The sequence below is a fragment of the Falco punctatus genome (genome assembly GCF_963210335.1).
Source record: "Falco punctatus genome assembly, chromosome: 2".
NCBI classification, from domain to species: Eukaryota; Metazoa; Chordata; class Aves; order Falconiformes; family Falconidae; genus Falco; species Falco punctatus.
This window is the reverse complement of record NC_137581.1, coordinates 59,619,557-59,647,210: the sequence shown is the minus strand read 5'-3', so window position 1 is coordinate 59,647,210 and position 27,654 is coordinate 59,619,557. Positions and strand designations below refer to the sequence as shown.

The 27,654-nt window shown below is 40.0% G+C and overlaps 1 protein-coding gene across 1 annotated transcript; it reads left to right on the top strand.

Moving 5' to 3' along the window:
- SLC10A2 (solute carrier family 10 member 2) lies at positions 1 to 27,654 on the top strand. Its single transcript, XM_080375523.1, has 6 exons — positions 1 to 17,350; positions 20,534 to 20,652; positions 21,802 to 21,890; positions 24,001 to 24,176; positions 24,767 to 24,924; positions 26,014 to 27,654. Exons 1-6 carry the CDS (start codon positions 16,929 to 16,931, stop codon positions 26,145 to 26,147), a joined length of 1,098 nt encoding a protein of 365 aa, XP_080231649.1. The 5' UTR covers positions 1 to 16,928; the 3' UTR covers positions 26,148 to 27,654.

The following is a 27,654-nucleotide window of genomic DNA, read 5'->3' as shown; positions in this document are numbered from 1 at the left end:
TACATATCTCCTTCAAAGCAACTGGTATCCAGTTCACTGTATACATTTGTGTAACAAAGCAATTTCCCTCAAATAAGTACTTTCAGAAAGGGTCATAAACCAGTATGTCTTTAAGTGTAGTAACTGCACAGAGAGCTGCATCAAAATCCAGTCCTTTCCTTTGTGAAATTTAACATTTGAAGGAGCATCACTATATTTCCTCACAGCAAGCAGGTCTTAAAAGCCTATCATGTTGTTGTCAAAGCCATTCCCAAGGATTTTCTGTGATGGGAACTGGGCATCGCAAATGATTTTCAGATGGAAATCAGACAGCATAATTTCTAAGGCATCACAAAAAAAATGCATCAGGAAAAAAAAGCAATCAAATCCTCCCATATCCAGGACAAATTCAAAAACAAAGAAGCATTCTGCATTCCAGCCTTCTAATTTGTAACACAACATTGAGAAATTACAGTAACGTTCCTGCATTTAGCAAATGAATAATGCCAAAACAAGGAAGGCACCTAAATCCATATAGGAGTATGACAAATTGATTTTGTAAATGTTCTGTGATCAGATGCTGCTTCCGTGATTGATGGTTTCAAAATTTTATACAGATACAAAATCTTAGGCTTATGTTTTTGAGAAAGGAAAAGCAATTCAGCAATTCCAGGGAGCGCTTGACATAAACTTGCATTAGTTTTTCTTTTTGTCATCACTACCAAAAATAGGATCCTTCATGGACCCCAACAGAATCATTAATAAACCTAAATTTTTATGTGCCACACTGCTTTATGCTTTTGATTTCACTTGCAAATAAATTATTTATTCTCCCCATCCCCCACCCACCTCAGTTAGCTATTCCATAATAATAACCTTTTAGAACAGTGCTGGTTTCTTTATTTGTAATGACTAGCAGGTGTTTAACAATCTTTAAACACATTGTTAGATAATAGAATAGAAGCAAAAAAGTTAAACTTCTACATTCTTAAAAATAAATGGCCTTTCATGTGTCCTTCAACACTTGAATTATATTCAGCCATGTAAGGAGAAGAATCAAGTTAAATGTGTAGGACTATCATGTTAATATTTCATTAATAAGAACTGTGAAAATGTCATTGGATTTTTTTTTTTTTTTGAGTCAGGAATTCCTGATCTATCATATAGAGAAATAAAAATATCCCTAATATAATTCACAGTACAACAATATTCAAGATCAAATGTCTAGTCACTATACAGGTTTGGCCACAATTACATTTTTACAAATATAGCATACTGCAGCAGAAATGATAGAGTTCATAAATTGAAAAGCAGACTGAATAACTTCTCTGAAACTTTTTCATAGCATTAGGAATCAAAATTATTTTATATAGAAATTATTGCCAGAAATTAAATTGGAACACACTCTCCGGGAATCCCTATTTCATCTCAGTGTCCATAGAATAGGCATGTATGTTTCTCTGACAATTGGGACTTCAACAGAAGCTGAGACAATAGGACAGGATTGTAGAGAGGAGTAATATAATGCAGAAAAAGATGGAAAGGTAATGATGCTATTTTTCACTTGGATTTAGGATGGTTTTACAGTTTTACCCTTCATAATGAAATTCTGATGTGGTATTAGAAGTGAGACACACAAACACCAGTTTCTGTGAAGTTGTACAACCCAGGTGATGAGGGGATTCTTGTTCCTGCTCATGGGACATATCACATTCCTCTGTTGCTGAACACCTCTGGAGGGGTATCAGGGTGGGGCAGTGGGACAAGTAATTCCAAAAATCAGTCTCAATAATTCTCCTTAAAATCATTGTTTCTTTCAAAAAGGGTCTTTTATAACCAAAAAGCATGACCAATGCTGTTCAATTTCATTCACTTTTTCTCATTTCTTCTTTTCCTGAGCTAAAATTTTGATCCAACAACTTAGAAGTTTCTGGTGAATAAGCAGAATCTTCTTGCTGTACCAGATGGGAGGGGAAAGTATCTAGACCAGAAGCTAGACAGAAATCAGTACTCCATATGGGTTAAAAGATAGCTGTTAAGTGCTTAACTGTTGCTTTCAAAACTAACAATAATGTGGCAAAAGTAAAAATCAATTAAAAAATAAAAAAGAGACAGAACCCCCACTGGGACAGCCCACAATAACTAACAGAGCTACTGGCTCAATGTCAGTAGGCAAGATGCTGTATTGGGCTCAAGATAAGGTCTCTTTAGTCTATTCTTTCTCCTCCTCCTCCTCCACAGCTCAATGACACCAGTAGCCCCATGCCTTCATATTGCATGGGGTGACCATAGATCCCAAGGTGAAAAAAGCCCCAGCCAAGCTTTCTGTTACATTTACTACCTCTACAAATTCCACTTCTTCATAAAGTACTTATCCTGAGCCACCTAGATCTGTTTCCAGATTTCTCATAGCTATATACATCTTCATAGGTTTGTCACATGAGACTTTTTATATCAAATCAAGGTCTGTGATGGCAGGGAGCCTCTGACTCACAGGTGGACAAAAGCATTACTGTAGAAGGAATAATTTCAAAATTCAAAATTTTTACTGTAAAATAAACTGAAATATGCATTCAATGACACCTACATACACATTTGCTCCTACTGCCTCACATTTCCTATTAGTTTTCAGTAGAATCGTGAAAATTATTTAAGATGTTCTGTTTATTAAACGGCTTAGGTAGCATATTCCAAGTTTATCTGCTGAGTGCCTCCTACAAAAGGGTCTGTGTTCAGCTCTCCCTGATCTCACAAGCAGGAGAAGATTTGTACAGTTTATGGCATCTCAGTGGAACAGGCCCTTGGAAAAGCTTCTTTGCACTCTTCCATGACTGAGGAGAGGGGAGAGGAACTTCATTCATGGTTGCAAAAATGTGTGTTTCTCTTAGGAGGTAAAATTCTTAGAGCAGTGATCTTCAACCTGTTATTCTCAGACTCCAATGAGTCCAGAAACTGCTTCAACGAGATTCAAAGAAGCTACTTTGAACAAGATAAGCTCAGAGATAATGTCACCACTACCTTTTTATGATGAGTGTGAAAGGAGGTTGGTCAAGTGTTTATCTTTCCCAACCTAAGCATTTGCTGGTGATGTAGACATTCTGCTCAACGTCTTCCTTCCTACTGCTGATAACTTTCTGAACCTTATCATAAACAAAACTGGTGGGCTACTTTTACTGTCAGTCACATCTTTTTCACCACAAGTGATGCACAAGTCACATCTTTTTCACCACAAGTGATATATTCAATTGGTCCAGACTTCTAGCCTAATTACCCCAAGCACAGAAGCTGGAGAACAACCATACAGATGTAACAAAATAGTAAGTACATGCACACTGCCTTGAAGACTGTAACATAATCTGCAAGTTATACCTATGGATTTTTCCCCCACACTTCTTACAAATGGAGTTGGTGTTACTAAACTAAAACCTGGAATGTCTTCATGCTAGAAGTGCTCATGCTAGAAGTCCAGCCCCATGCCCCATTGGGTGTAAGCCTTCTGGAACAGTCAGAAGGCTTTGGGATTGAACAGCATCTCTCATCATATCCATGATATTTGATCACTGTTTGCATTTCCACCATTTCTTGCTGTCCAGCATTGTTCAATGTGAAAACCAAATGTCAGACTATTACTGGTAATTGCTTGCACCTTTAGGTTTGATGGGCTGTTGCGGGCATGTCATGGGGCTTAATTCAAACGTCATTTAGTCAGGACATTTGTGTCACTTACAGCGATTACAGGGGCCAACAATAATAAACATATATTAAAAATCCAAAGAAGTGAGTTTGCCCTACCTTAGAAGTAATTAAGTACTATATTGCCCAGTTTTGAAATAGGTAATGGATAATTGCCTATGGGAATGCTGTTTATTTATCCTTACCTACAATGCAGGAGATTAAGTTTGAGTCTCCTAAGCTTAACTGTGCCAATGTATTAACAAATGCTTTTTATTTTTTTTTCCTAGTTTATGCATGTTTCCACTCTCCATATCACTTCCTTACACAGCTTTGGTCCAAGTAGTTTCCCACACAGGGAAAGTCTGAGCATACCCATGGCCCAAGCTGAGCAGAGTAGTGGATCATTAACAGCTCTCTGCAGTTATTGCTCTTCCATGTGCTTTATGTAACTTTCTGAGGAATCTAAAGTCTATTTCTTTAATTTCTAATATGCTGATCAGTTGAAGCACAGGGCCATCACATCAACATCAGTTGAAACTGTATCAACAATTTTTCTAAAGCAATAGAGCTGCAGGTCTGAACTTTGTCCAAAGGACTAACGTTACCATAGAAATCAGAAAAACACATGTGCTTCATGGGTCTGAATAAAGTATGTGAGTAAGCAATAAGCATCAGAATTTATAAATGATGACAAGGAAATAGATGGCTTTTCAGTATGCTCCATTCTTTCACCTGAGGTAAAAATGACTCTCCATGGTGACATATTACTGAATAACGACAGCACGAAGAGACATACCCATTTCAATTTAACTGCTGAAGAATCAATGAATGCTGTATGAACCAGCCGTTCTTACTTAAGTGTCTGCAGTGGAAAAGGCAGTCTCAAAACAGAAGAAATAGATAATTGAATCAGATTTTTCACTAAAAAACATAAATCTGCTGTCACTTACGTAGGGCAAAAAGCATTTAAAAAAGAAAACCCTTGGCATTACCAATTTATTTATCTTGCTCTCTGTTTATGTTCCTCCTCAAGCCAGAGGAGGAAAGCTTCCACATTTCTCCAGAAAACCCTTGCCCTGCTCAGTTTAATTCCACCATGTTTTCACTCCTAGTCCTCAGCCCTAGCTGCAGCTTACCCACTGGGCTTAGGGAGCATTGCTGCCAATGCCAGAGATCCTCCTGGTATGCAAAAAGAGTAAGAAAAAAGAAAAGGACAAGATTATCTGCCAGCTTTCTCATCAAACTGGCAAAACCAAAGGGTTAAGTTTCCTCGTTATGAAGAGACAACCTCTAGCTGAGAGAGTTCCCCATTCCTAGGTCCCGCAGCAGTTCTTGGGAGTCCAGTTAACCACACATGGAGCTGTGGCTACTCAGAAGGGGTTCATTTCTGGGGATCAGAAAGAGAAAATGTCTCTCTCAGATGTGAAGTCATCTCTGCCTATCTCAGCCCTCGTCTCTCCACTGTGCAAAAATATCCTGGGCTGGAGACAACAGGGGATTTCAGAGAGAGAAATTGCTCGGGGATGAGGCATTAATCATTGTCTGTCTATCTGCACCACTATTGTCCCACCAAGGGCGAACACAGAGGGCAACAGTAGGAGCATTGAATTCCTGGAAAGTTCTGCCTATCAAACATCTCACCAAGCCCCATTAGCTCAGGTGTGTTCAGTGCTGATAACACAAGCACAAGCAGCTCTGAAAACAAAAGGAGACCTTCAGAATAGTCATTCGCTCAGTCACAGAATCAGGAGAAGATTAATATTGCCTAAGAACTGCTGATGACCTGTAGGACATGAAGAAAGGAGGCGTCCTTATTAGAAAAAGAGCGTTTTATCTTTCTGTTGAATAAATATTTCCGGATTTCCACATAATGCTGTTACTAGCAAGTTTGTGCTAGCAAGCCTGTTATTAGGCACGTCATGATCTCTCTCTTACTCAGGCTTAGCCAAATACAGGTGATATCTTTCGCAGAGAAATATTTTTCCGCTGAATTTCTCAGCTGCTGTTGTTTACATTATCAGGATACACAAGGTTTAGCAAGCACAGGTGTATCTAAAACCTAGATGCATTTACATCTTAGCACTGAAATAAGGCTCCTTTCTTCCAATGGCACTACTTGTACTGTATGTATAAACATTAATTTATCTATCTCCTACTTCAGAGACTGCTTTTAAAAGCTTGGTTCTTTGTTCTTGCTAGTGAACAGAGAAGGAGGAGTTAGATACCAAAGGAAACACATAAGATAAGGCAGGTTAAAGAGATAAAGGTCTGTCTCCCCCACATGTTCAGTGTATATCAAATCTCAAAGTCAACGTATAGCTATTGAAATGTACATGCAGAAAGTTCAGCCTACACCAAAGAAAAGCTCTGAGCTTCGAGACCTGTGCATTGCTTCAGTGACCTTCTCGTTGCTGTCCCACCCAGAGTGCAGCCTAGTTCCCATCACTGCTGCAGCCTGCAAGACCCTCACAATGTCTCATCCACGCCTGGCCTTGGGCACCGGTCCCCACAGAGGGACCAGGGTAGGACATCTCCTCCAGAGAACACACACAGAGGACATTAATAAGCTGCCCACCTGACAGGACTGTTCCTCCACAAAAAAGCTACAGAAATAGCAGCTTTTCTGCAGAGAAGAAAAGTAAGAAGAGTTAGTTCAGATGCTGACACTAAACCTGAGTTATTACTGGGGTTTTTTCTAACAGTATTCTTGGGTGACCTAAAAAAATTTAGACTTTCTGCTTTCATTTACAGTGGGTTGGGTATTTTTTTTCCTATTTAAAAAAATATGTACTTCTGACAAATATTTTATAGTGTAAATGGACTTCAGCAGGCTGCGTGTCTAATTTGGAGCTGCTTTTTTATTTCAGCTTGTCCACTAATGGTATTACTTGAGTCCCCAAGGATCTACCTTGTACATTTAAGTCTTCCCTTTTCAATATTTTTATTTCCACTGTGAGATACCTCCAGGTCACAATGGTTTAAAAAAAAAAAAAAAAAAGGAGGGGAAAATTAAACCCACACATTTAGAGATGTAGATGTAAAAATTTTGGACCATAACTTTGTAATTTGACATGAAGTACATGAACTGCCTTAAAAGAAGTTTAATAAATTTTTTAAGTTTTAATACGTTGGTTAGCATGGTGCTGTCCCTTTTTTTTATAGTGAGTCCCACTCATTAATTTTATATTCCTGATTTGCAAATGGTACATCTACGTTAGCATTTTGTGCCCATGCTCTTTTATTTAAAACTCATTTGAAAGATTTTTAGAGTACTATAAACAGATAACTGGTTTTTGTCACTGAAGTCCCACAGTGATTTATTTTTTTTTCCATGCATGAGAATTCTAATTCTTACTTAAGATCATTACCTGACTTCATGAAGGAGAGTTCAAAAACAGCACTAAAGCATAATCTAAGTGTCCAGGAGAGAAGACAAAGAAAGCAAGTCCCTCCAGTTAATACCTGAAGCTTTTAAAAGCATTCATATATGTTTCAAACATTTTGAACTGGAGTGTAAACAATCATACATGTAGATTTGCAGACTAAGGCATAGAGGGCAAAGGGAGAGATAAACTGCATTTTATCACACAAGAATCATTAGGAGCATAAAAAGAGATTACATGTCCCCATTTCTGATAAAGGCATTCAAAATGATATGGGTTATTTTTCCTAATTAATACTACTTGACAGTAGGTCACCAAGTTTTTGACTGATCATAAAATCCTCATGAAAATAGATGTTATTGGTATATCTATAGAAGACCTTGATGTACAGAAATCTAATACTGCCTATACCTATTTCAGCAGCAAGAAAAAAAGCAATTTCCTAAGCAAGTTGTCATTTACTGAAGGAGGCTAGGAAAGTTTTTAGAAGTCACTTTAGTCACATGGAAATTCTCAGAAAACACAGGTGTTCTTTCAAAAAGAAAAAAAACAAAGCTCCCCACCTATATTAAATCATCATTCATGTTGCATATAATTTTATATATAAATGTGCATATGTAGCAATTCATATGTTTGTTTCTACATATTCAAATAGGAATTCCTTTTCTTATAAGGATGGAATGAATCTACCTTTTTGATTCATTACAGTCCAAATAGAAGACATTCCGCTGTCAGAAATGAAAGCAATAAGGCAACATTTATATGGAAATAATTTCAGAACAGAACGGATGGAAATAATTTTGATAAGCATTTTCAAAAGAGATATCCACACTAGCAAACATGCATGCTTCAAAAAGAGCTGTGGCTACTGTACTAACAGGCTGCCACTGCAGGAGTCTGACTCCAAGTGAGACCCTCAGGCTTTCAAGGAGCTGTCATTTATGCCTGACTGTGCCCCAGCTCCACCAGTGCTACTATCAGGCACAAAACACAGGCAAGGTACACTAACATGCAGAAAGCATGTCTGGCATCTCTGCTTTTTTTTCTGCCCCAAGGCCCACTGGTTAAAAAACTCACATAGGCTTAAAGGGGAGCAGAATTAAAATTGCCGTCTCTGCCCTGAGGGACCTGAGCTTGCATCAGCCAGATCCCAGCCGAGCCATCTGCAAAGTGCTGTGGGCACAGCCAGCGGGCTGCCTCAGGCCAGCACTCCCTCAGCCTGCCTGCAGGAATGATGCGGTATAATCAAATATTCACTAAGACAGAGAAGGGGCATAAGCAAACAGGGCTCATGGGAAAAGGTACTTAGGCTCCAGGTCCTATTCCACTTCCTGTATTTTAGGAAGCAGTGCAGAAGGGGAGCATGTCACAGACCTACTCCCCAGCATTTTTGACTGATTGCTGTGCAACTCCAATGCTGCCGTACTGCTTTTGTGGGATCGCCCATCTTGATGGATGCCACGTGAAGACACCAAGCATCTAAGCATGGACTCTCCTGCATCCCAAAGCCTACAGGTTCAATGTTGTTACGCTTTTGCATCTTCAGCATTGTGCACCCAAACAGGAACGCAATGGCTAACTGAAGACCCAAAATGTTACTCAGGTTCTATTAAATAATGGAACTTCATTACTGCCATCTCTTCTATTTGTATAGCTCCAAGTATCAATCAAGAATTACACCCACATTTCTACAAGCCCATGACACAGACACTCACACAGAAGCTATACCAGTCCCATCAGCACCTGTGTCAGCACTACAGTACACCAGATCAAGGGCACCACATCCTCTGTACTTTCAGCTCCCACAACCGAAGAGCTGCTTATCTGCTTTTCCAAAAGTGCATGGCTAAACTAAGTTCCCAATATCCAGGTAGGTGGGTCAAATTTCCCAAGTGCTGAGAGTCCAGCAGCTTCAGATAAAGTCACATCTCCATTGCATTCTTGAAGGTTTTATGATCATATTTGACCTTGTAGCTATTAAGATATTGTAGAACTCTAAACAAGTGTCTTCTAGTAATAAAAGGTATTCTGAAAACAAACAGCCAAGTAAGTCGCTGAAATCAGTCGTACCAAGAGCTGAAAACTGTAAAGGCCTAGAAACCTCATGCAGTCCCAGCCAATATTACCCACTGTAATGAAGATGGGTGTTCTAGTCAAATCTAAATTCAGTTAAGAAGATGGACATGCAGATAGATTTTTTCCCTGAGGAGAAGAGGGTAATGGTTTTAGACTGGCTTTCAGAAGAGATGTCTTGTTATATGTCATTTATATATCCAATGGATACCTTTTTGCATTTTTTTTCTTCATTTCTGTGCCTGTAGTGTTGAAATTTTACATATGTTGAAGGAAGATGAGAAATAGCACAGAAAAAAACCCAGAAGTGGTGCTTACTATGGCTCTGCACAGCATCTAGCACAAGTGGGAGCTTGAGCTTGTAACAACTGCCATTGTCTGGCTCCCCTCCCTCACACCTCATCATAGGCGATCAAAAAGCTCTAGAATCAGCATTAGTTAAGCCTTGTCACCTTTTGCTTCAGGTGTATCCAGGACAGTTTTAATGAAGATACTATTCTTTTATATTCGCCAGAAAAATTTATTTCACTCCCGACCTAGAACTTTAAATCTGCAGGACACGAGACTAGTCCCTGGTAATTAGAGCACCGACATAAGAGATGGTGTTTATGGGTCCCAGGTCTGCCCACTGAGCAGTACATGTAAAGCTGCTCCTCAGAAGCCAGTCAGAGACCAACACCTCCCAACACGCTATATGGAAGGCCTGAGTTCAAATCTCTGCTGTAAATCAGAAAAGGAAATGTTAAGGAGCTGCCTCTCCCAAATTCTCAGAAAGCAGCCCAGGCATAGCCTCCTCAGTTAATGAACCTGTTTGTTTTCGTTAATAAAGGCTTAATTCAAAGCAAAACATCTGTTTAAGAATGGGAAGAAAAGCAAAACAAAACAAACAAACAAAACAAAAAACCTCAATGAAACAAAACATAGAAACCCCCACAGCGTTACTTTCAGGTTTCCTCTCCTTCACTTCTTTTTCCCATTCTCGGCAGCTCTGCTTAGTGCTTACCTGAAGCAATTCCAGCTGCATGGCTCTCTGCTTCTACTCAACTCCCTAAAAGCAGGAACTTAGTACATTTCTTCTCCTCAAATTTCTTGTTTCTGTGTTCATTAGAGGATGTGCTCTGTAGAACCTGGCTCACAACACCCCCAGTATAGCTGTCTGCTTCAGAGCTGTTCACATGAGACTTACGTTATTCTCAGCAGAGACCCTCAGGCACATCAGGGCATAATTCACGTTCTCCAATACAGCTATCCAGACTGGGATCCAGCTGCCTAAACATAGGTGTCTAATGGTGATTTCAATGCCCTAGGACATTCCACCCAGCCACCACCCTCACAGGACACAAAACTCCCATAGCCCAGGGCGCATCAGACCCTTGCAGATGACATGGATACCCCAAGGTTGCACCCCTTCGTTGTTTTGGCCCAGAGCACTACAGCAGTGCTGAAGTAAATGCCCAGCCTGTTCCCATTTACTATATGTCAGGGTGTTTTGCAGAGCAGTTTTGGTGTGTGCAGAGCAGTTTCTTTTAATGGGTTGTAACTAAGCCACAAAGCCCATTTGCAGGAGTGCTCCAACATTTAATAGGGACATACAGGTGTAAACCCACAACTGATTCTTCAGTTTCAAGGCACACATGTTAGGACACCTAGATCAGGGACCAGACTAAACCTATTCTGAAGCAAAATAGCCAAATTACATGTAGAGAAATTTTAAAGTCCTAAGCACCAGCTGCTTTATTTACTGGTCTGTTTCTGTCATGCTGACTTAGTTCCCTGATAAGCTATGTCCCACCCACTGACAGGTGAATGAATGCACGGGCATTATTCCCTTACTATCCGTTCTATTCTGCTTCAGTTCTGTGCCTTCTCTGCTCTACCTTTACCTCTCAAAATAACAGATAGAACAATTAAATTATTTTCTTCCTATTTCAAGGACACATTACCAAATTTATGTACCAATTCTCACAATAAAAATTTTAAAAGGTGCAGGTGGGTTCCAAACTTAGGCAAGGGTGGGAAAGGACATCAAAACTGCAGGCAAAAACACCAGTTTCCTGCTACTTGCCAGAAGATAAAAGTCATAAACTAACACAACAGCAAACAAGAAACAGTATAAGTCATTTCCATTTCTGACGGAAATTGGAAGAGTCAATTTTGGTGCCAAGAGAATAAAAATTCCTATAACAACTTATTCTTTCTTTAACCCTGCAGACTTCAAAATCAATCAGACCTTTGATCTAGAAATTAAGCATCTAGGTTTTTTGGCCACTTATCCCAAATTAAATCTTACTGCTAATTAAAATTACAACTTTGAAAGGACAGGTAAATGTACTGAAATACTTGCATAGTGTATTAGCCCTCAAAGTCCAAAGCCAATCTTGCTGAGGAACATGAAAAACACACTTTTATTAAGGGATTCCAACCCAACAGGATCGTTCAAAACCTTACATTTTTATAGGTGGCAGTGTGACTCATTTCTTTGATTTAGTATGAAATTATCTATCAATGTCAGAGGTCACCCTTACAGTTTGGCAGCCAAAAGTCTGGCTGATACTTCTGGCAGACTTTTGTTATTTGTCTCATAGCAGATAGTCCTTGCTGAACAGTGCGGAAGTGCAGATTTCCCCTCATACACATTATCCAAAAAAGAGCGAAGTTCTTTAAACTCTAAGGCTTTTGATGCTGTTACCTGCAGTTTCACAGTAAATATGCACTTTTGGGATGAAATGTTCTGTTCTATTGAAAATGCTTGCATCTGGTTACTGAAGGTAGGTACACCGAAAGATTACACTTTCTATCATGATTTAGGTAGGCAAGGCTGAAAGATATCAAAAAATACAAATGCACTGTGCATTTGTCCTTGCACACACACAATATTTAGAGTTCTGACAAATCATAGTAGTACCATGTCCCTCAAACGAACTTCTTAGTGTGTGCAGAAGTTCAGCCATGGGCGTTAGGTGCATCTCTCAGGGTTAGTATACCAGCAAGCTAAATTTGCCTGTAATCCAGTTACATACCATATCAGGGTTTTTATCCCAGCTGAGTTCATCAACAGCCAAATGCAAGAGCATCTGTGCCCCTTGTGTTTCATTTGAGACTTAGGTCAGGAGTCTAAGAGGCAAAACATAGATGTATGCACCAGGCAGAGAAATATGAAAATGTAAATGTAAAGACTCAGCAAGTCAGCTTTACAGCTGATTTTTCAGTATTCTTTATTAAGCTATCCTGAGCTAGATGTATTTTAATGTCATAAGTTTCTCTGCTGCTATTGCATGGAGATTTTCTTTTCTTAATGTCCTCTATAAACTTCCAATCATGTAGTGCAACTTTTTCCAAACAAAAAAAATCTTCCTTCTATAGTTATAGTAAAGTTTAAAGTTATAAACAAGGTCACCAATACTAGGCATAACTGCTGTCTCTCTTTTAAAGATGGTGGTAGTAAAAGGCAGGTAATTGACTTCAGGAAATCAGTTACCTGAAAGAAAAGATTCTTCTAACCAAGACATAAATATACTAAGAAGGATTTCAGAGTCTGAATTAAGCAGACAGGGAAGATTCATAAGTCTCATTAAGACAAACATCACAGAAATAAGCACCAGACAGCTGTAAAAGACAAACTGTTAAATTGCCTCTCCCAGCATAGGGCTCTGTATGCACTTACTGCTATTCATGTTTTATAACTGCTCAAGTTAATGGATAAATCAATTATCTAATCGTCAGCACAGGGGCAGATCCTTACAGGTTTCATCTGCCTGGATTTGTTTGCTGAAGTGACGCCAAACTCACTTGCATAAGCTGGCAACCTCATCCCCACAAAAATTCAAGATGACAGGTCAGAATACAGCAGTTTGGCAGTTTGGGGATACAAACATACAGCTAGGCTGGTATTTCTCTACTTAGGTATTGATTGTTTTCACTTTGAGGTATGCTGGCAGTGTCCGGAATCACACTGGGCATGTTAATCATCACCAAAACGCCACCAGGCTCGCTGTCGCTTTCTTCTCTGAACATTAGTGACAAATGCTTAAAATCACGCTGAATAACATGTGCAACAGGAATAGGCAAAAGATGCCAGTGGGGTTCACAGATCAGTACATAGTCCATCTCACCAGTTCTGCACCATAACCCAGGTGGAAAACAGGCAATGAAACAGAAGCCGTACAGCTCAGTACCTCTGACAACCACCTCTGAAATGCTGCCTTCCCTGAGGATGCCAGGCAAACTTAGAGAAAGCAGCCAAACTTGGAGCTGTTGATCTATTTTCTCCCACTAGCTTGCATGTGGATTAAGTCCCAGAAGCACACTGCAAAAAGCAAAACAGACTAAAGGAATGTTTGAAATCCAGCACTCCTGAGAGAGCTGCCTGCCTACCTGATAATACTGTACCTCCTGCAACACACCAAGTTTCTATTTCAATTCATTTATTTCAATGTCTTGGCTATGGATTTAGATCCCTAACAACACATGAGGATTTCTTGAAATTGGTATTAGCATTTGTGCTTAATCGTGGCGCTATCTGCCTAATAAGTTGAATTCAGAAGGGCTCAGTTCTGTTTCCAGAAAGGATTTTTTGTGATCTAAGTTTTATACAGTTAGCTGATGAACTAATGAGTTGGAACCATCCCTTTTACAACAGAGGAGAAACAACAGAGGCAAACCTAGCAGTAAGTACTGATTAAGTTTAAACAACCTGCTCACCCACCGGGCCACGCAGGTGAGTAGCTAATGTCTTGTTTATCCTCAGTCAAGCCCAAAGCCTGAGCAGGAAGATCTCCCCCTCCACTCCATTTCCAGAAACCAAACTCCAAAGTGAGGGCTGGACACTCTTATCTCTCAGCAGAGGCTGGAGACAACAGCAGGGACACCTCCTCTGGGCTGTTTCTGGGGGATGGCATTGAGCACCCCTTCATAGCTCAGACACGTGCTTTGTGGGGGGAGGAGAGGAGGTGAAAGCAAGCCCCTGCATGAGGCTCTGCATGAGAAATAGCCGCTGTGAGCTGAAGATCCCTCACCTCCTCTCCCATACCACTCACCCTGGGTTCCCACAGCATCACAGGCTTTTAAAGACCAGGAAAGTTATCCCTGGCCCTGAGGCTTATTGGAGATTTCAAGGTGCTTTAGTGAAAAATTTTAGTTTCAACAAGAAGCAAGTTCAAGTGAAAATCCAGACTGATACAGGTTTATAGGAAATGTTAATACAGGTGTGCTTTTAAAACCTAACTAGCCCTTTAAAAGGCTTGGGTTGAAGAATAAAAGCTCCTAAAACATTCTGTTTGAAAGCATGCATAATAAGGAGAATGTTTTCTGCCAAACTGAGATCTTGTAGCCCTCTCTTCCTTTCATCTACTCCTTATTACCTTGCTTGTTGTTCTATTAGACATATCATAGTCACACAGATGTGACACTAATCACAGGGTAGGAGTTGCCAGCTGCCTGGGAGGATAAAGCTACTCTGACATTATCCCATCAGGCACCCAAGAGTGACTTAGGAGATACAGCCATTTAGCTGACCCCTTTGTAAAGAAACAGGTGCCATCTGAGCATGCTGGGAAATCCTTTCTAATGCCATCAGCTCCCCCTCAATAGTTCACGGTTTAAAGTTTAAAAAAAAAAAAGTAACACCTATAATTTTGTATATTGAAGCTAGGCACAAAATGCTGAGATTTTCAGTGGGAGTCTTGCTTGCTGAAGATAATTACGGCTTAGCATGTTACCCTAGTAAAAATTATTTCTGCATTGAAAAATAAAGGAGCTTGGGGGGCATCAACTGCACTTTACTTTCTGGACTTGATTTTACTCTAGGATCTACACTTAAAGCTATTTCTGCCCCAAAGTTTGGGTACTGGTAAAGAAGCATCAAAATTTATCCCTTGAAAATGCTCCTGATTTTGGAGGAAGCCTGAGGGGTAAACCTTTGACCAACCAAGCAACCCATTGATTTTGGTAGGCTTTTGAAATCTTCAGACTGAGATTCAAGTATGCTGTATAGTCAAAATTATCCCATATTTCTAGTGTTTTGTTGTTGTTGCTGTTGCTGCTGTTGCTGCTGCTTTGGCTTGAAGAGCTCACCTGGCTGCTTCTGTACCTTCTTTTGCTCTTACAGACTATCAGTGGCACAAAGTTATTTTGATATCCAATGCATGAATATTTACAGTACATCCACCTAGTAGGGCGATAAGCACAGTAAAGATATCTAAGCACTAACTGAAATATGATGTTTTTCCACAGAAAAGCACATGTGAGAGAAGGATGTGAATCAAGGCAGGGAAGGAAGAACAGTGGCATGCATCAGGAGGCAAATACACTGAGAATGCCGTGAAGTTCCTTTGGTCCCACATACAATAAAGGGGTTAGTCATGCCATACAGCATGCCCAGTGCCCATCCTAGAGCTATAAGACCCAAATGGGATCCCAGGAAAGCTGCCCTGCCTCAGCCTCTCATCCCTTTTGAGCCAAGGGTATGATGAAGAATGAGCCACACCAAAGGCAGGCACAAGAAACCTGTCTGCTAACCTTCATGCCACACCAGGCAAAAAAGGTGACCTGCACCCTTACCACCAGTACGGATGCTGAACCTGTTGCTATGCTGGAAGGGACATGCTCATCTTGGGCTAAGTACCATGGGTCCACAGCAGCACATGAGCCCCACTGCCCTTCTCCCACTCCCCCCGCTTGAGGCAGAAAATGCATCTTCTTCCTCCTCCGCCCTCACCACTCCACACTCCTCCTCTCACCACCCACTCTTTCCAGCCCAAGCTGGAGCAAAGCGCGACTGCACCAGCTGTGCCTGGCAGAAGGTGCCAGGAGGAATGTAAATCTCCACACTGCCAAAACAAGCGCAGCCCGTGGCTCCTTGCTCCTCTCCCCTCCTTCCCCTCTCCTATCTTCCTCAGCTGATGAGCTCAGTGTGGAGGTGGAGGTGGCCACAAGCAATGTGGGACACAAGGAGGGAAAAGCAGCCACTAGGTGGTCATACAGTGCCCAGGCTGGAGGGATGAGACTTCAGAGCAGCAGTGGTTCTCCATGTGCCAAATCCAAAAATACAGGTGACATTTTAGCAGATTGCATCACAGGAAACTTTGCAGCCAGGGGGCTTCAGAATCTTCAGGGTAACATGGAAGCTAAGAAGAAATTAGAAAGATTACTTAAAAGTTGCATTTAGGAGCCAGGTGACACAAACATGCATGCAGTCTTGTGGTAGAGTTATCACTGCACACCAGTCATAACTTCTATTACAGAAATAGACCAAATTGTAGAAATACAACCAAATGAGGATCCCACCACGTTCAAATGAGCCTGTGTGTCATGGTGAATGCTGCATCACTTAGCAACAGCTGCAGTTTCAAATCTTAGCTCACAACTTCTACTCATGCTTTCTTGTGTCTCGGTCACTCACCCCGCAGACCCCTGAAACGCCAGTGACGGTGCATGCATGAGCGGCTCTCCCAAAGGCATGCAAGAAATTCAAAGAATGAAATCTAAACTTTTCTCTTCCTCCTGTGATTCTCATTTAATGTGCTCAGCTACCCCACAAGCCTCCTTTACATCCTTAAATATTAACACAGCTATTCTCTCTATGTGTGATTCCTCATTATCATATGAATAAATGATTAATTGTCACTGTACCAAGCAAGTAGAACTTTTATAACTATATGAATCAGCACTGCACCAAACCCTTCAAGAATAGTAAGTGTGTTCAAGTATTTATTGCACTTTATTGCTTCCTGGATCATTTAAAAGGAGTCACTGACAAACAACCATTTACACAGGCTTGAAAGTTTGCCTCGGATGTACTGAGCAGTTCTGTATTTCAAAATGCAGACATACCTTCTTTCCCAGCAATTTAACGCTAGGTCTTTGGCAGAAAACTCCACGGCTTGTCCAGCAAATGCTACAATTTGCAATGGCACATCTTGTGTGTTACAAGAAGATAATTTTAATGAAACTTTGAGCATAGTTTTAAGTACTGTTTTAACAATCATGCTGGCTTTGGTGATGTTCTCCATGGGTTGCAATGTGGAACCTAAGAAATTCTGGGGCCACATAAAAAGACCCTGGGGTATTTTAGTGGGTTTCCTTTGCCAGTTTGGAATAATGCCTCTCACAGCCTTCTTGCTGTCTCTGGTCTTTAACGTGCTTCCTGTTCAAGCTGTTGTGGTGCTGATCATGGGATGCTGTCCAGGGGGCACAGCCTCCAATATCATCGCCTACTGGGTGGATGGAGACATGGACCTAAGGTAAGAGCAGCCATGCTCTAAGTAGTTCTTGTGGCTTTTTACGTTGTAAACTTTATATTGGAAAGGTCTGTCCGATTTTAACCTTAGCTTCCTGGACTATGCATGGTAGATCTTGCTTTTGTAAAGATGTTCATTTACTGTAATAGTAGTAAATATAAGCTGAAAAGCAAATATCCTTGGTTCACTGAGAATTCAAAAAGAAGATAGCACAACTGAATTGTGTATATTAGAAAATTATTGTATATAGTGTATATTAAAAGCTTATTGTAAATCTTCAGATCCTGCAGAAAATAGCATTTATGAAGACTGCTGAGACACTAAGGGTTATGACATCTATGTCCAAGTTAGAGCTACTTTGGTGATTTTGTTTCTCCCAAGATCTTGGATCTTGGGCAGTAAGTATATATATATATATATATATATATATATAAAACAAAGGATTTTAAGATCTGAATCCTCTGTACAAAACAGTGGCTATGCAACAGTTCTTGAAGTAATGTTTACTGAAAAAGACCACCTGTGGAAAAACATTTTCCCTCCTTTTGTGTTCTATACAATGAATGGACAGACACAGATTTTCTTTTTGGGAACTAACACAAATGAAAGTCACTTGCAGTAATTCTATCTGCTCCTGGCACCTTCTGCAAAGTTTGACAGGCTAGAGGCCACTGACTAAGGCAGCCCTGCATACTGGGGGCAATGAAAAAACTCCTTTGTGGCGAAGTGTGGTGGTCTCGGTGACAGGGTGCTCTGAACTCAGAAACAGATACGTAAGGCACCTGGCATGGCCTAGGACATCAAACACGCAAGAGAAGTGAACGCTACTCTTGTTGCAAATTCCAGGGGGGGTTCATTAACTCTAACAGCCTTTAAAAATGAGCCATCTTTTTATTTTTATATCCTGATTACTCTGCTCTAAAATAAACAGGATTATTTCTCTATTTCCCACAGAGTCACATAAATTGGAGCATTCATTCAATTTATCTTATGCCACTCTGAATTAGAAATGGAAAAAATAATAGAAGTAAGAAAGCTGTGGAGTTAGGGCAAATAGATTAAGAATGCTAATATTTGTAGTTTTAGTAAGACATTTTTTCCATACTTTGAAAATAGTGAACTTTTCTGTCACATACAGGTGTTAATGTAATACCAGCTTTCGAATTATGTATGAGGTCAGCTCTGCTAATCACCAACTTCCTCACTGTGGAGGAAACACCTATGATATTAGGAGCTGTAAGACAATTTCAGTAAATACAGGTCTAAGAAACCACAGATGGAAAGATATCCAGCACAAGTCTGAAATTCTGTCCTAATCTTTCCTCAGAAGAATACACTGTGCTAAACTATGCTTTCCCAGATCTCTCTTGTTGAGTCATGCCAACTGAAATCAATGGTAAAAATCTGAATTGATGATGTTATTAAATATGAGTAGGGTTTATATCCCATGATCCTGGCAGAAGGTGAAGTAAATTGAAAATACCTGTAAGAGATTATTCTTCAGGTAAAGACCTTTTCCTTAAGAAAACAAAGGCTTTTTGTCAGTACCTTTGTGACAATAAAGCAGGGACCAGAGGATATGGAAGGTACAGCAGCGATGGTAATGCAAGCATCTTCAGTTCTTGATAGAGGAATAACAGTCTAAGTAGCTTGGCTGGTTTCTGGAGCCAGAATAGTATTATAGAAAGCCTGCCCATCATATCAGACAAAGAGATTTTTTTAACCGGTAGTATTTTGTGTTTACACATAACAATCCATCACCATTGTCTACAGTCCTGCTTCAAAACATCCCAGTGCAAACAGACCATAAGTTAGAGCAGGAATTCATTTTCTCTGCTCATATAATCACAGGCAGGTGAAGTAAGAGGTTTTATAGCAACTCAGACCCAGATTATATCCTCCAAAGCTTCCCATAGGGACCTCTGGTTTTGACATCTCTTGATATTTCACACGAACAGCTGCTTCTGAAACACCATCTCCTTTCCTCCACAGCTCCCCCAGGAGCTTCTGTGAACACAGGGACGGGGGTTAGACAACATGCACACTTTGGAGCAGGATGTAGGTACAGGGACAGTACGAAGACGTAGGCGATACGGAAGCAGGAAAAATAAGCTTTTTTATCCATTTGGGACTTCACCTGACCTTAATTGTAGCTCATGGCTCTTTTTTCTCTGTGTGTAGGAATTCTCTTGCCAGAGGCTCATACAAAGTTCTATTCAATGACTCTGAAGCAGAGAATGACAGGAACCAAAATTAACGCAGCTATTCCTGTGGTTTCTGTATTAATTGTTCTATATTTCTCTAGATTTGTCCAGTTTGTGGCATGGGGTCAGTAGTCCCTTTTCTGAGGGCAAGCAACACAAAAAAAGAAATCCAAAGTGAGATTCATAAGGAAGTTTCCAAAGTCCCTTAACTAGAACCCTCTCTCATTATTTTTTTGTCAGAGGACTGTGAATTATAGGCATGATTTTATCTATTCTGCTCAGATTCTGAGAATTCCCTCCTTATTCTATCTGTCTTGCCTTTTCCTCCTTCTTCACTCCTGTAGCAGAACGCATCTTTTAGTACAAGTTGTATCAAGTCTGATGTTTCAAGACTGTATTTTAAAACAGAAATGTCTTTGCACAAACAAATGAAGCAAAAATACTTATGGTCAACTTCACTGAGTAACTCTCAGCACCTACGCTTTGGCCTAGAGCAAAACAAGCCAGGAAAGGGAATTTTATTATATCACACAGCCTAGATGATGAAATATTTTTGGTTTTCGCTGTTGACTTTGGACTGAAATTTTAACACTCTAGAACTGCTGTTATAACGGAAAGCTTCGTTTGATGTCCGTCTGACCCTGTCCAGTTTGCCAGCCTCTCAGAAGCCAGCCAGACAGGCAGCATGCAGACAGACTTGCCAGCCGATCTTCCTCATGGCCACCTGTCTGACTGCCTCATTTGCCCTGAAAGTTATCGTTCTGTGGCTGCAGAACACGTTGATATTTTGTGTTTCTTTTTTTTTTCAGCAGAAGTCATTCCTTCCATTTAGCTTTTTTCTAACCTTATATGCAGGATAAATTGACTGTAGCCAGCAGCATTTCTTGTCCAATATTTCATAAGCTGCAATACTGTAATAAGAAAATGAGAAAAACTATAGGCTAGCATGAGATGAAATGTCACTGTAACCAATTTCTTGCAGCATCAGCATGACAACTTGCTCCACGCTGCTTGCAATGGGAATGATGCCACTTTGCCTCTTTATTTACACCAAGGTGTGGACTGACTCTAATGCAATTGTGCTCCCCTACGACAGTATTGGTGAGTCCAGTGAACCAGCATTTTCCTTTCTGACTTTCATCTTTATCCTCCCTCTAGTAACAACCACCTTTGCACCGTCATCCTGCAGTCATGAAGAAATTACTCCAGATTTTTAAAAAAATTCATCCTCCTACTTTCCAGGAACTTCCATGGAAATTAGGTACCTAGATCACATCATCCACAGCTCTGCAGAAGACTTGAAGTCATTATAAATTTTGTACAGATATTTATGATGAGATTGTGCATGTTTTTCTTTCCAAATGCTTTGGAGACCTGCATGGTACTGGGTAAGAATACAGAATAATTCATACAGGAATAGCTGCTTCCCCCAGATGAAAGTCTTTGTAACATCTCTAGGGCAGGCACAGTCCTGCTAAAGGCTAATTGCTGAGGCCGTAATCTGGCAAAGTACTTAAGCAGACGTGGATAATTAAGCAAGTGATTAAAACTGCAGAGTCTCTTTGAAAAGCTGCAATCTACACTGCCAGGAGTGGCTTCATTTGACTTCCTGTCAAAAATCTCATCCGGCTATAAAAACAAAATAGTCAAAGTATTTGGAAATACATGCTCCAGTGCATTGCAGAGCTGTGGCCCTAGTATATATCAAGCACGGTTCCATGTTGTGCTAATCTTAAAAGCCACCAAAATTACTTTGCTATTCTTCAATTTCATTTTCCATTGTCCTGGGAAAAAAAAAAACAAAACAACAAACATACACATTGCTTGTGCTTTCAAAACAAATACTGGAGGGGGAAGCCAAAACAAAAGAAGCTCTAAACCAATTGTTGATATGGTACAGTAGCAAAACACCTGCAAACAAAATGAACATTTAATATAGCTACTCACGTCACAGGATAGTGATGATTAGCACACTCAAATTTCTGTCTGCCTTTCTGATGCAGGTGAATGAGCATGTAGCTCAGCAGAATGGCAATTACTTCAACAGGCTGCCAAGGATAACAGACTCTATAGAAAAGCAAATGGGCAGGCTCTGGTAGAGCATGCATGCATGCTCCGGGGTGGGCATACCACAGACACCCTCTGAAGACTTGCTCCATACCCTCAGCGGCTCTACACCGTGCCTGTCTGTCCTCCTGTCGTGAACTTGTGCGTGATACGTGGGCTTAACTTCTCTCTTCTTTTTTACAGGAATTTCACTGGTAGCTCTTGTAATTCCTGTTTCATTTGGAATATACGTTAACCACAGATGGCCCAGTAAAGCAAAAATCATACTTAAGGTAGGCTATATAAGGCTGAAGCATTAGTAATTATGGACAAATTATGGAATCAGGGGCACCACTGAAGCAGTACATTGCTATTCATGGTATTAGTATCTGACTTCATAAGAGCCAGGAAGCTTTCAGCAGAAAACAAATGAGACGCTGCGGAAATGTATTGCTTTCCCCCTGCACAAACATGCATGGGTTGCATACATTATTAGAAACCATCATTATCCAAAGAGCCTACTTTTGTCTTTGGCTACAACTATGTTAATAATTGAGTTCAGTTTATAATGTAAACTGAAATTGGAAGGAAAATCATTCAGGTCAACTGGAAGCTGTTTTTCTCTGCAAAATAATAAAAAATGAAAACATTCTGGATAAAGAAAAAAAAAAGAACTTTCTACTTGTAAACCAGTTTATTGATTTTTTTCAGGGGAAATTTTGAGTGTGAAGTCAATTTTTATTTAAAAAATTTTGAAAATGTTCCAACTGTTAAAAAGATCTAACTATTCGCAAAATTCAACTATCTTTGCAAGATAGCTTCAGATGCATCAAAAAAATTTCTTTTGGCAAAAATTATTCTCACCAAAATAAAAATATTAATGATAATAATAACAACAACAAATTAGCTGCAATTAGTGTTAACAGCAAATTAATCATTCTGAACATTAGGTTTAGGTTTAAAGTGATTGTCAGATGTGCTGAGCACCCTTGGCCTTCGTTAACCATTCTTAGTTAACATATTTCCTAAATTTTCTTAAAGAAAACTAATCTACCAGGTTGTTATTCATACATATACCTTGGTATCATTTCTCAGCTCAGGAAGCACAGAACACAAATAAGGTCCTTTTCAGTCAATTCATTTTCTTAAGCTGTTAGCTTATTGTGTTGTATTTTTAACTGCACTCACAGCTTACTTTATGAACTTGGACACTATTGAGTGCTGGTTTCAAAACTACTGTTCCTTTTAAGGGAAAAGCATGGAGTTGTACTCGCATGAAAAGAAACTTGTTCTCTCAGCAAAATGCCATTTCATCCTCTTTCTTACCAGGTGAATGAGTAACCCACAGTAGGGTCCATTGATAGTTTGTTTTATGTAGGTCAATAAAGCATCAGTGAAGATTGAGCCGTAGCTGTCAGATTAAGGTCCCTATAGTGAGAAATGAAGCTAAGAGCACCAAGCCAGTGTGCCAGGTGAAATAGAAGAGCTTCTCATGGCCAGACCATGTTTCTTCTTCCCAGGTGCATGTGGTTAATAGCTCAGTCAAACAAAAGTACTTGTTCACTCAGTGCTTTTAAAAAATCTTCAGCCAAAGACTGATGAATCCAGTTCAATGGGAATACATGTTTTAGCTGAGAAATGGATTCCCCTAAGATTAGCCCCAGAAGCCTGCCAGTGAGATCCCTGGCAATGTATGCCATAAGGGCAAACATTTCAGTTAGATGTTGGCAAGAGAATGAGTCACCATTTTTTCGGCAAGCAGTGGTGAAGATCTCGGTACATTCAACCACAGTAAACAAGATCAACTCAGTGACTATGCCTATGTAGAAATGCTATACGAGCTCACAGCCAGATTTCAAACACAAGTTTTCAGCCACATTAAAGATCTACCCTCCACCTGGCAAATAATTCGCTATCACTAACAGTCTGGTGTGTAGTTAGCACGCACTGTACGAAGCCCCGGAGTGTGACTGCCCAAGAAGTGCATTATACTGGGTATTGGGCTGTTTCCCAACAGCTCTGGGGAAATTTTTCTTTGTGCACCATTCCTTGCTCATGTCACACCTGTGAAATTATTTTAGTCTCCAGTTCTAAGCACAATTACAGCCAACACTTCAAGAGGCTGGTTTTACAGGTATCCGCTATAGATACCTATTATAGCTGTGCCTTGGTCTATACCTGCAGTCACATGTTGAAGTACATCATACATCTCCCCTTTGGGAAAAATGGCAGCTACCTAATCTGTCTGCTGTGACTTACATTGCCGCAGACATTAGGGTTTATGTTTAATAAGAAGTTTCAGTGACTCAGAGACATCTATGGGCATGTTTGACACTATGTTTGATGCCATTAAATTTTGTTGGGGTGTCTTATACACACAGCCTTTCCTCTTGCCACTCACAGGTTGGTTCCATTGTGGGAGCGATCCTCATTGTGCTCATTGCTGTGGTTGGGGGAATACTCTACCAAGGCTCCTGGATTATCTCACCCAAATTATGGATCATTGGCACCATATTTCCAGCAGCTGGCTATTCTCTGGGATTCTTTCTGGCCCGCATAGCTGGTCTGTCTTGGCACAGGTATGGAGTTCACTGTGATGAAGACCTGTAGTCTTTTTTCAGCTGAGGAAAAAGGTTTTACTCAATGATTAATCAGTGCTGAGAATGTTCCCTAAACATTAGCTATGCTACAAAGCCACTCATTCCCCAACCTTGTTTCTAGGATACTGTGTGTAGAAAAACATCTATTGTGCACATTTTTATTTAAAGATTCTGACTATACTATTTTCTCAATCTTGTGTGCCCATGTCCTGCACTTCAAATGAGCAAAACAGACCTGACTTATAAGTGGGTTGGACTGCAGTAAAATTTCTCATGAAGATGCAGCAGCCTACAATTTAGAACATCATTACAAGAGAGGGAGACAGTGAGTGCCACATACATGGCTTGAAGGTGGATCACAGTCCTTGACAATTGCTGAACTGCCATAAATTTTGTGTATTCTGGTGGTAACAGCCATATGCTTTGTGGAGTGTTTTGTTGACTATGTGAGCAGAAGGATACCCTTTTCTGAGTTATCTATTACATGTTTCTTGCTTATCCAGATTATTAAAAAGCATAAGGACCCACAGGCTGCTATTTCACAATTGCCTTTGTATTATTGCCTTTAGGTGTCGTACAGTGTCCCTGGAAACAGGCATGCAAAACACTCAGCTGTGTTCAACTATAGTACAGCTCTCCTTCACTCCTGAACAACTTGAACTGATGTTTACTTTCCCACTCATCTACAGCATCTTCCAGCTGTTGTTTGCACTACTGATTTTAGGAGGTAAAGTATAGATACTTTATATTATAACATTATTATTATTATTTTCAACCTCATTTTTCATGGATATGGAGAAAGCAAAAAGGGATAAAAATAATAAAATGGAAAATAGTTAAGTAAATAATGGTCCAAATGATTACTGAGCAGCACCATTGTGCTGTGCCCTGTACATAACTAGGAATATACAAGGCTCAGTTCAGGATTTGGAAGACAGCTTTTTTCAGCATGGGAGGGGATGTTCACCTCCTACAACTGGGCACATGAGAATACATTGAGCATAGGATTGTTATTACCTTTGTCTAAGGAAGGGAAAATGCATCTTCTTCCACTGCTCCAGGGTGCCTGGGCAGCCAGCTGCCCAGCAGGGCCGTCCCCACGAGCATGCACAAACTCCCTCTCCTACCAGCTGTTGCAAGAACAAGCATTAGCTTCACGGCTAATGTGAGAAAATACCTTCCATTAGATGTAAAGGTCCCTTTTACCTCCCACACATACCTCTCATGAGCTGCACTGTTGCTATCACAACCGACCTGCTGAGGTTCAGGACCTTGTCCCTGTTGCTTACAGTTAACAGTAGCTGTGACTGTTGAGCTCCCACTCTCAGACCAGCTGCCTTACCCAGCACCAGAGCACTGCCCCAGGGACACAGCTTTGACTCCAGCCTCCCTGGTGTGGCAACAGTGTGGGGACAAACCAACCACTTCGTCCCAGCTCCTGCCAAACAGGACTCAGTAGAATAGAAGCAGGGGTAGAAATAGAAGGGTCCATCACACAGACCCAACCAAGAGCCCAAAGACTTCCCAAGGCAATACTTTCAAAAGTCACTGCACACAACAGGAACACAAAGCAGTCAAACACCAAATGCAGAGTTTAAAATGTTGTTCTTGTTATTTTCTAAACGTAGTTTTCCAGTGGTGAGTGCTGCCGACATAAAATAATTAAGGATAGTTTTAAAGAAACTGACTGGCAGTGTTGGAATATTTTAGCAACATAAGGAAGGAGAATCTTGCATGGCTACATGTTCCTACAGTGTCTTTTTCAGGCACTTATTATAATTTATTTATTTAATACTAAATATATACCAATTCCCAGGCTACCGGGTTTACAGAAGACACCGGGTCAAAACAAAGACAGATGTTGAGAAAACAGAACAAAAAGAAGATACAAAATCAACATCATCACATGCTAAAATAAATGGAGGATTTGTATCAAATGAGACCAAATAGACAATTACCTTGGTTCCCACCAGCTGAAAAGATATGAGATATATGGTTTACTTAAAACTCTTTTCACATGCCATTGCTTTATGGAAATATTTAACAAAAAGAGAAGTTCTGCTGATATTGTACAGTAAGACTCTAAAATTATCAACTTATGAAAAATTTCTACTTTGATTTTGAACGCAGTTTCTGCCACAATTGTAGAATCTGGTTTTGAAGCTAATTGCCTAAAAAAAATTTGATGGTTTATTATGGCTTATTTAAAGAAAAGCAGGCTAAAGGTGGGCTATTGCTAAAAAAAACAAGGAGATATTTGCACTACGAGTTCCAGCCCATGATCCTGCAAATCCATCTGCTAGTCTTAGTCCCCACACCACACAAAAAGAAATCTTGTAAATGTGTCTGAGCACCAACAGGACTTGATGTGAAAGATTTGATAAGGCTGGCGGACTTTCACTGAACATGAATCAGCCATGAAATTGAAACAAGATCATAATGAAACAAAGTTTCATTTAGGTCAGTCTGGGCAGACTAAAGTCATTACACTGTACTAATTGCTTGAATAATTAATTTATTCTAAAGCTATAATTTTAACAAGTACAAGGTACCTTATGACTCTATTTTTTTGCCCAAAGTAATAGAAAGTAACAGCTACGCATGTTCTGTCTGGGTCTTTTAGGTACCAGAAACATGAACAGAGGGACAAAGCTGAGGGTGTAAGCCAAAGCAATTTTAGTGTGACAGCTGCATACAAAGGAACAAACATAGATTTTGGAAGTGTAAGAAATTACCAACTTCTGCACTGAAAAAGAGGCATTTGAAAGTGGAAGAAAATAGTCCCTGATTTATCCAGGACTACTTTCACCACTGTTAAGATGAGACAACAGTGCTAGTAGAGAGTTATCTATTTCTCTTATTTTATGAACTCAATAGATTTGAACTTACCAAGTATCTGTGACGTGGATGTGATGTAGTTGATAACTTTAAGATTTTAATTTTATGAACCACAGACAGAAATAATTGGATGTATACATACGTTATTTGTCTCGGAAAATTCAAGAGCACATACGGAAAGCTGTTCCAAGAGTGTGGAGAAAATTAGGATAATTCTAAGAGAAACAGTGCAGTAAAATTTTTGCAGCTGTAATTTTTTATGGATACATTCAGTAACATTAGTCTTGTAGCTCTTAAGTAAAGAAAACATCCAGAGAACTTCAGATGAATGAGAGTTTGGCTGACCAAAAAATCCAAGAATGAGCCAGCTATCAACACATGGAAACAATACACCTTTTTGTCATATTGAAGTGGACCTTCCAAGGTGAATTAATGTGGCAGATTTTTTACAAACACAACTGAAATTGTGGAATTTAAGTTCCCAACATGTAGCTTTCCACTGCTGCAGAAATGTGTCCAGTATTAAACAAAAAAATAATTTATTTCTATCTACCACATGTTGGGGAAATGGTCTCAAAGTGTTCCTGAGTTCTGGGAGGCTTGAAACTGCTTTACTTTG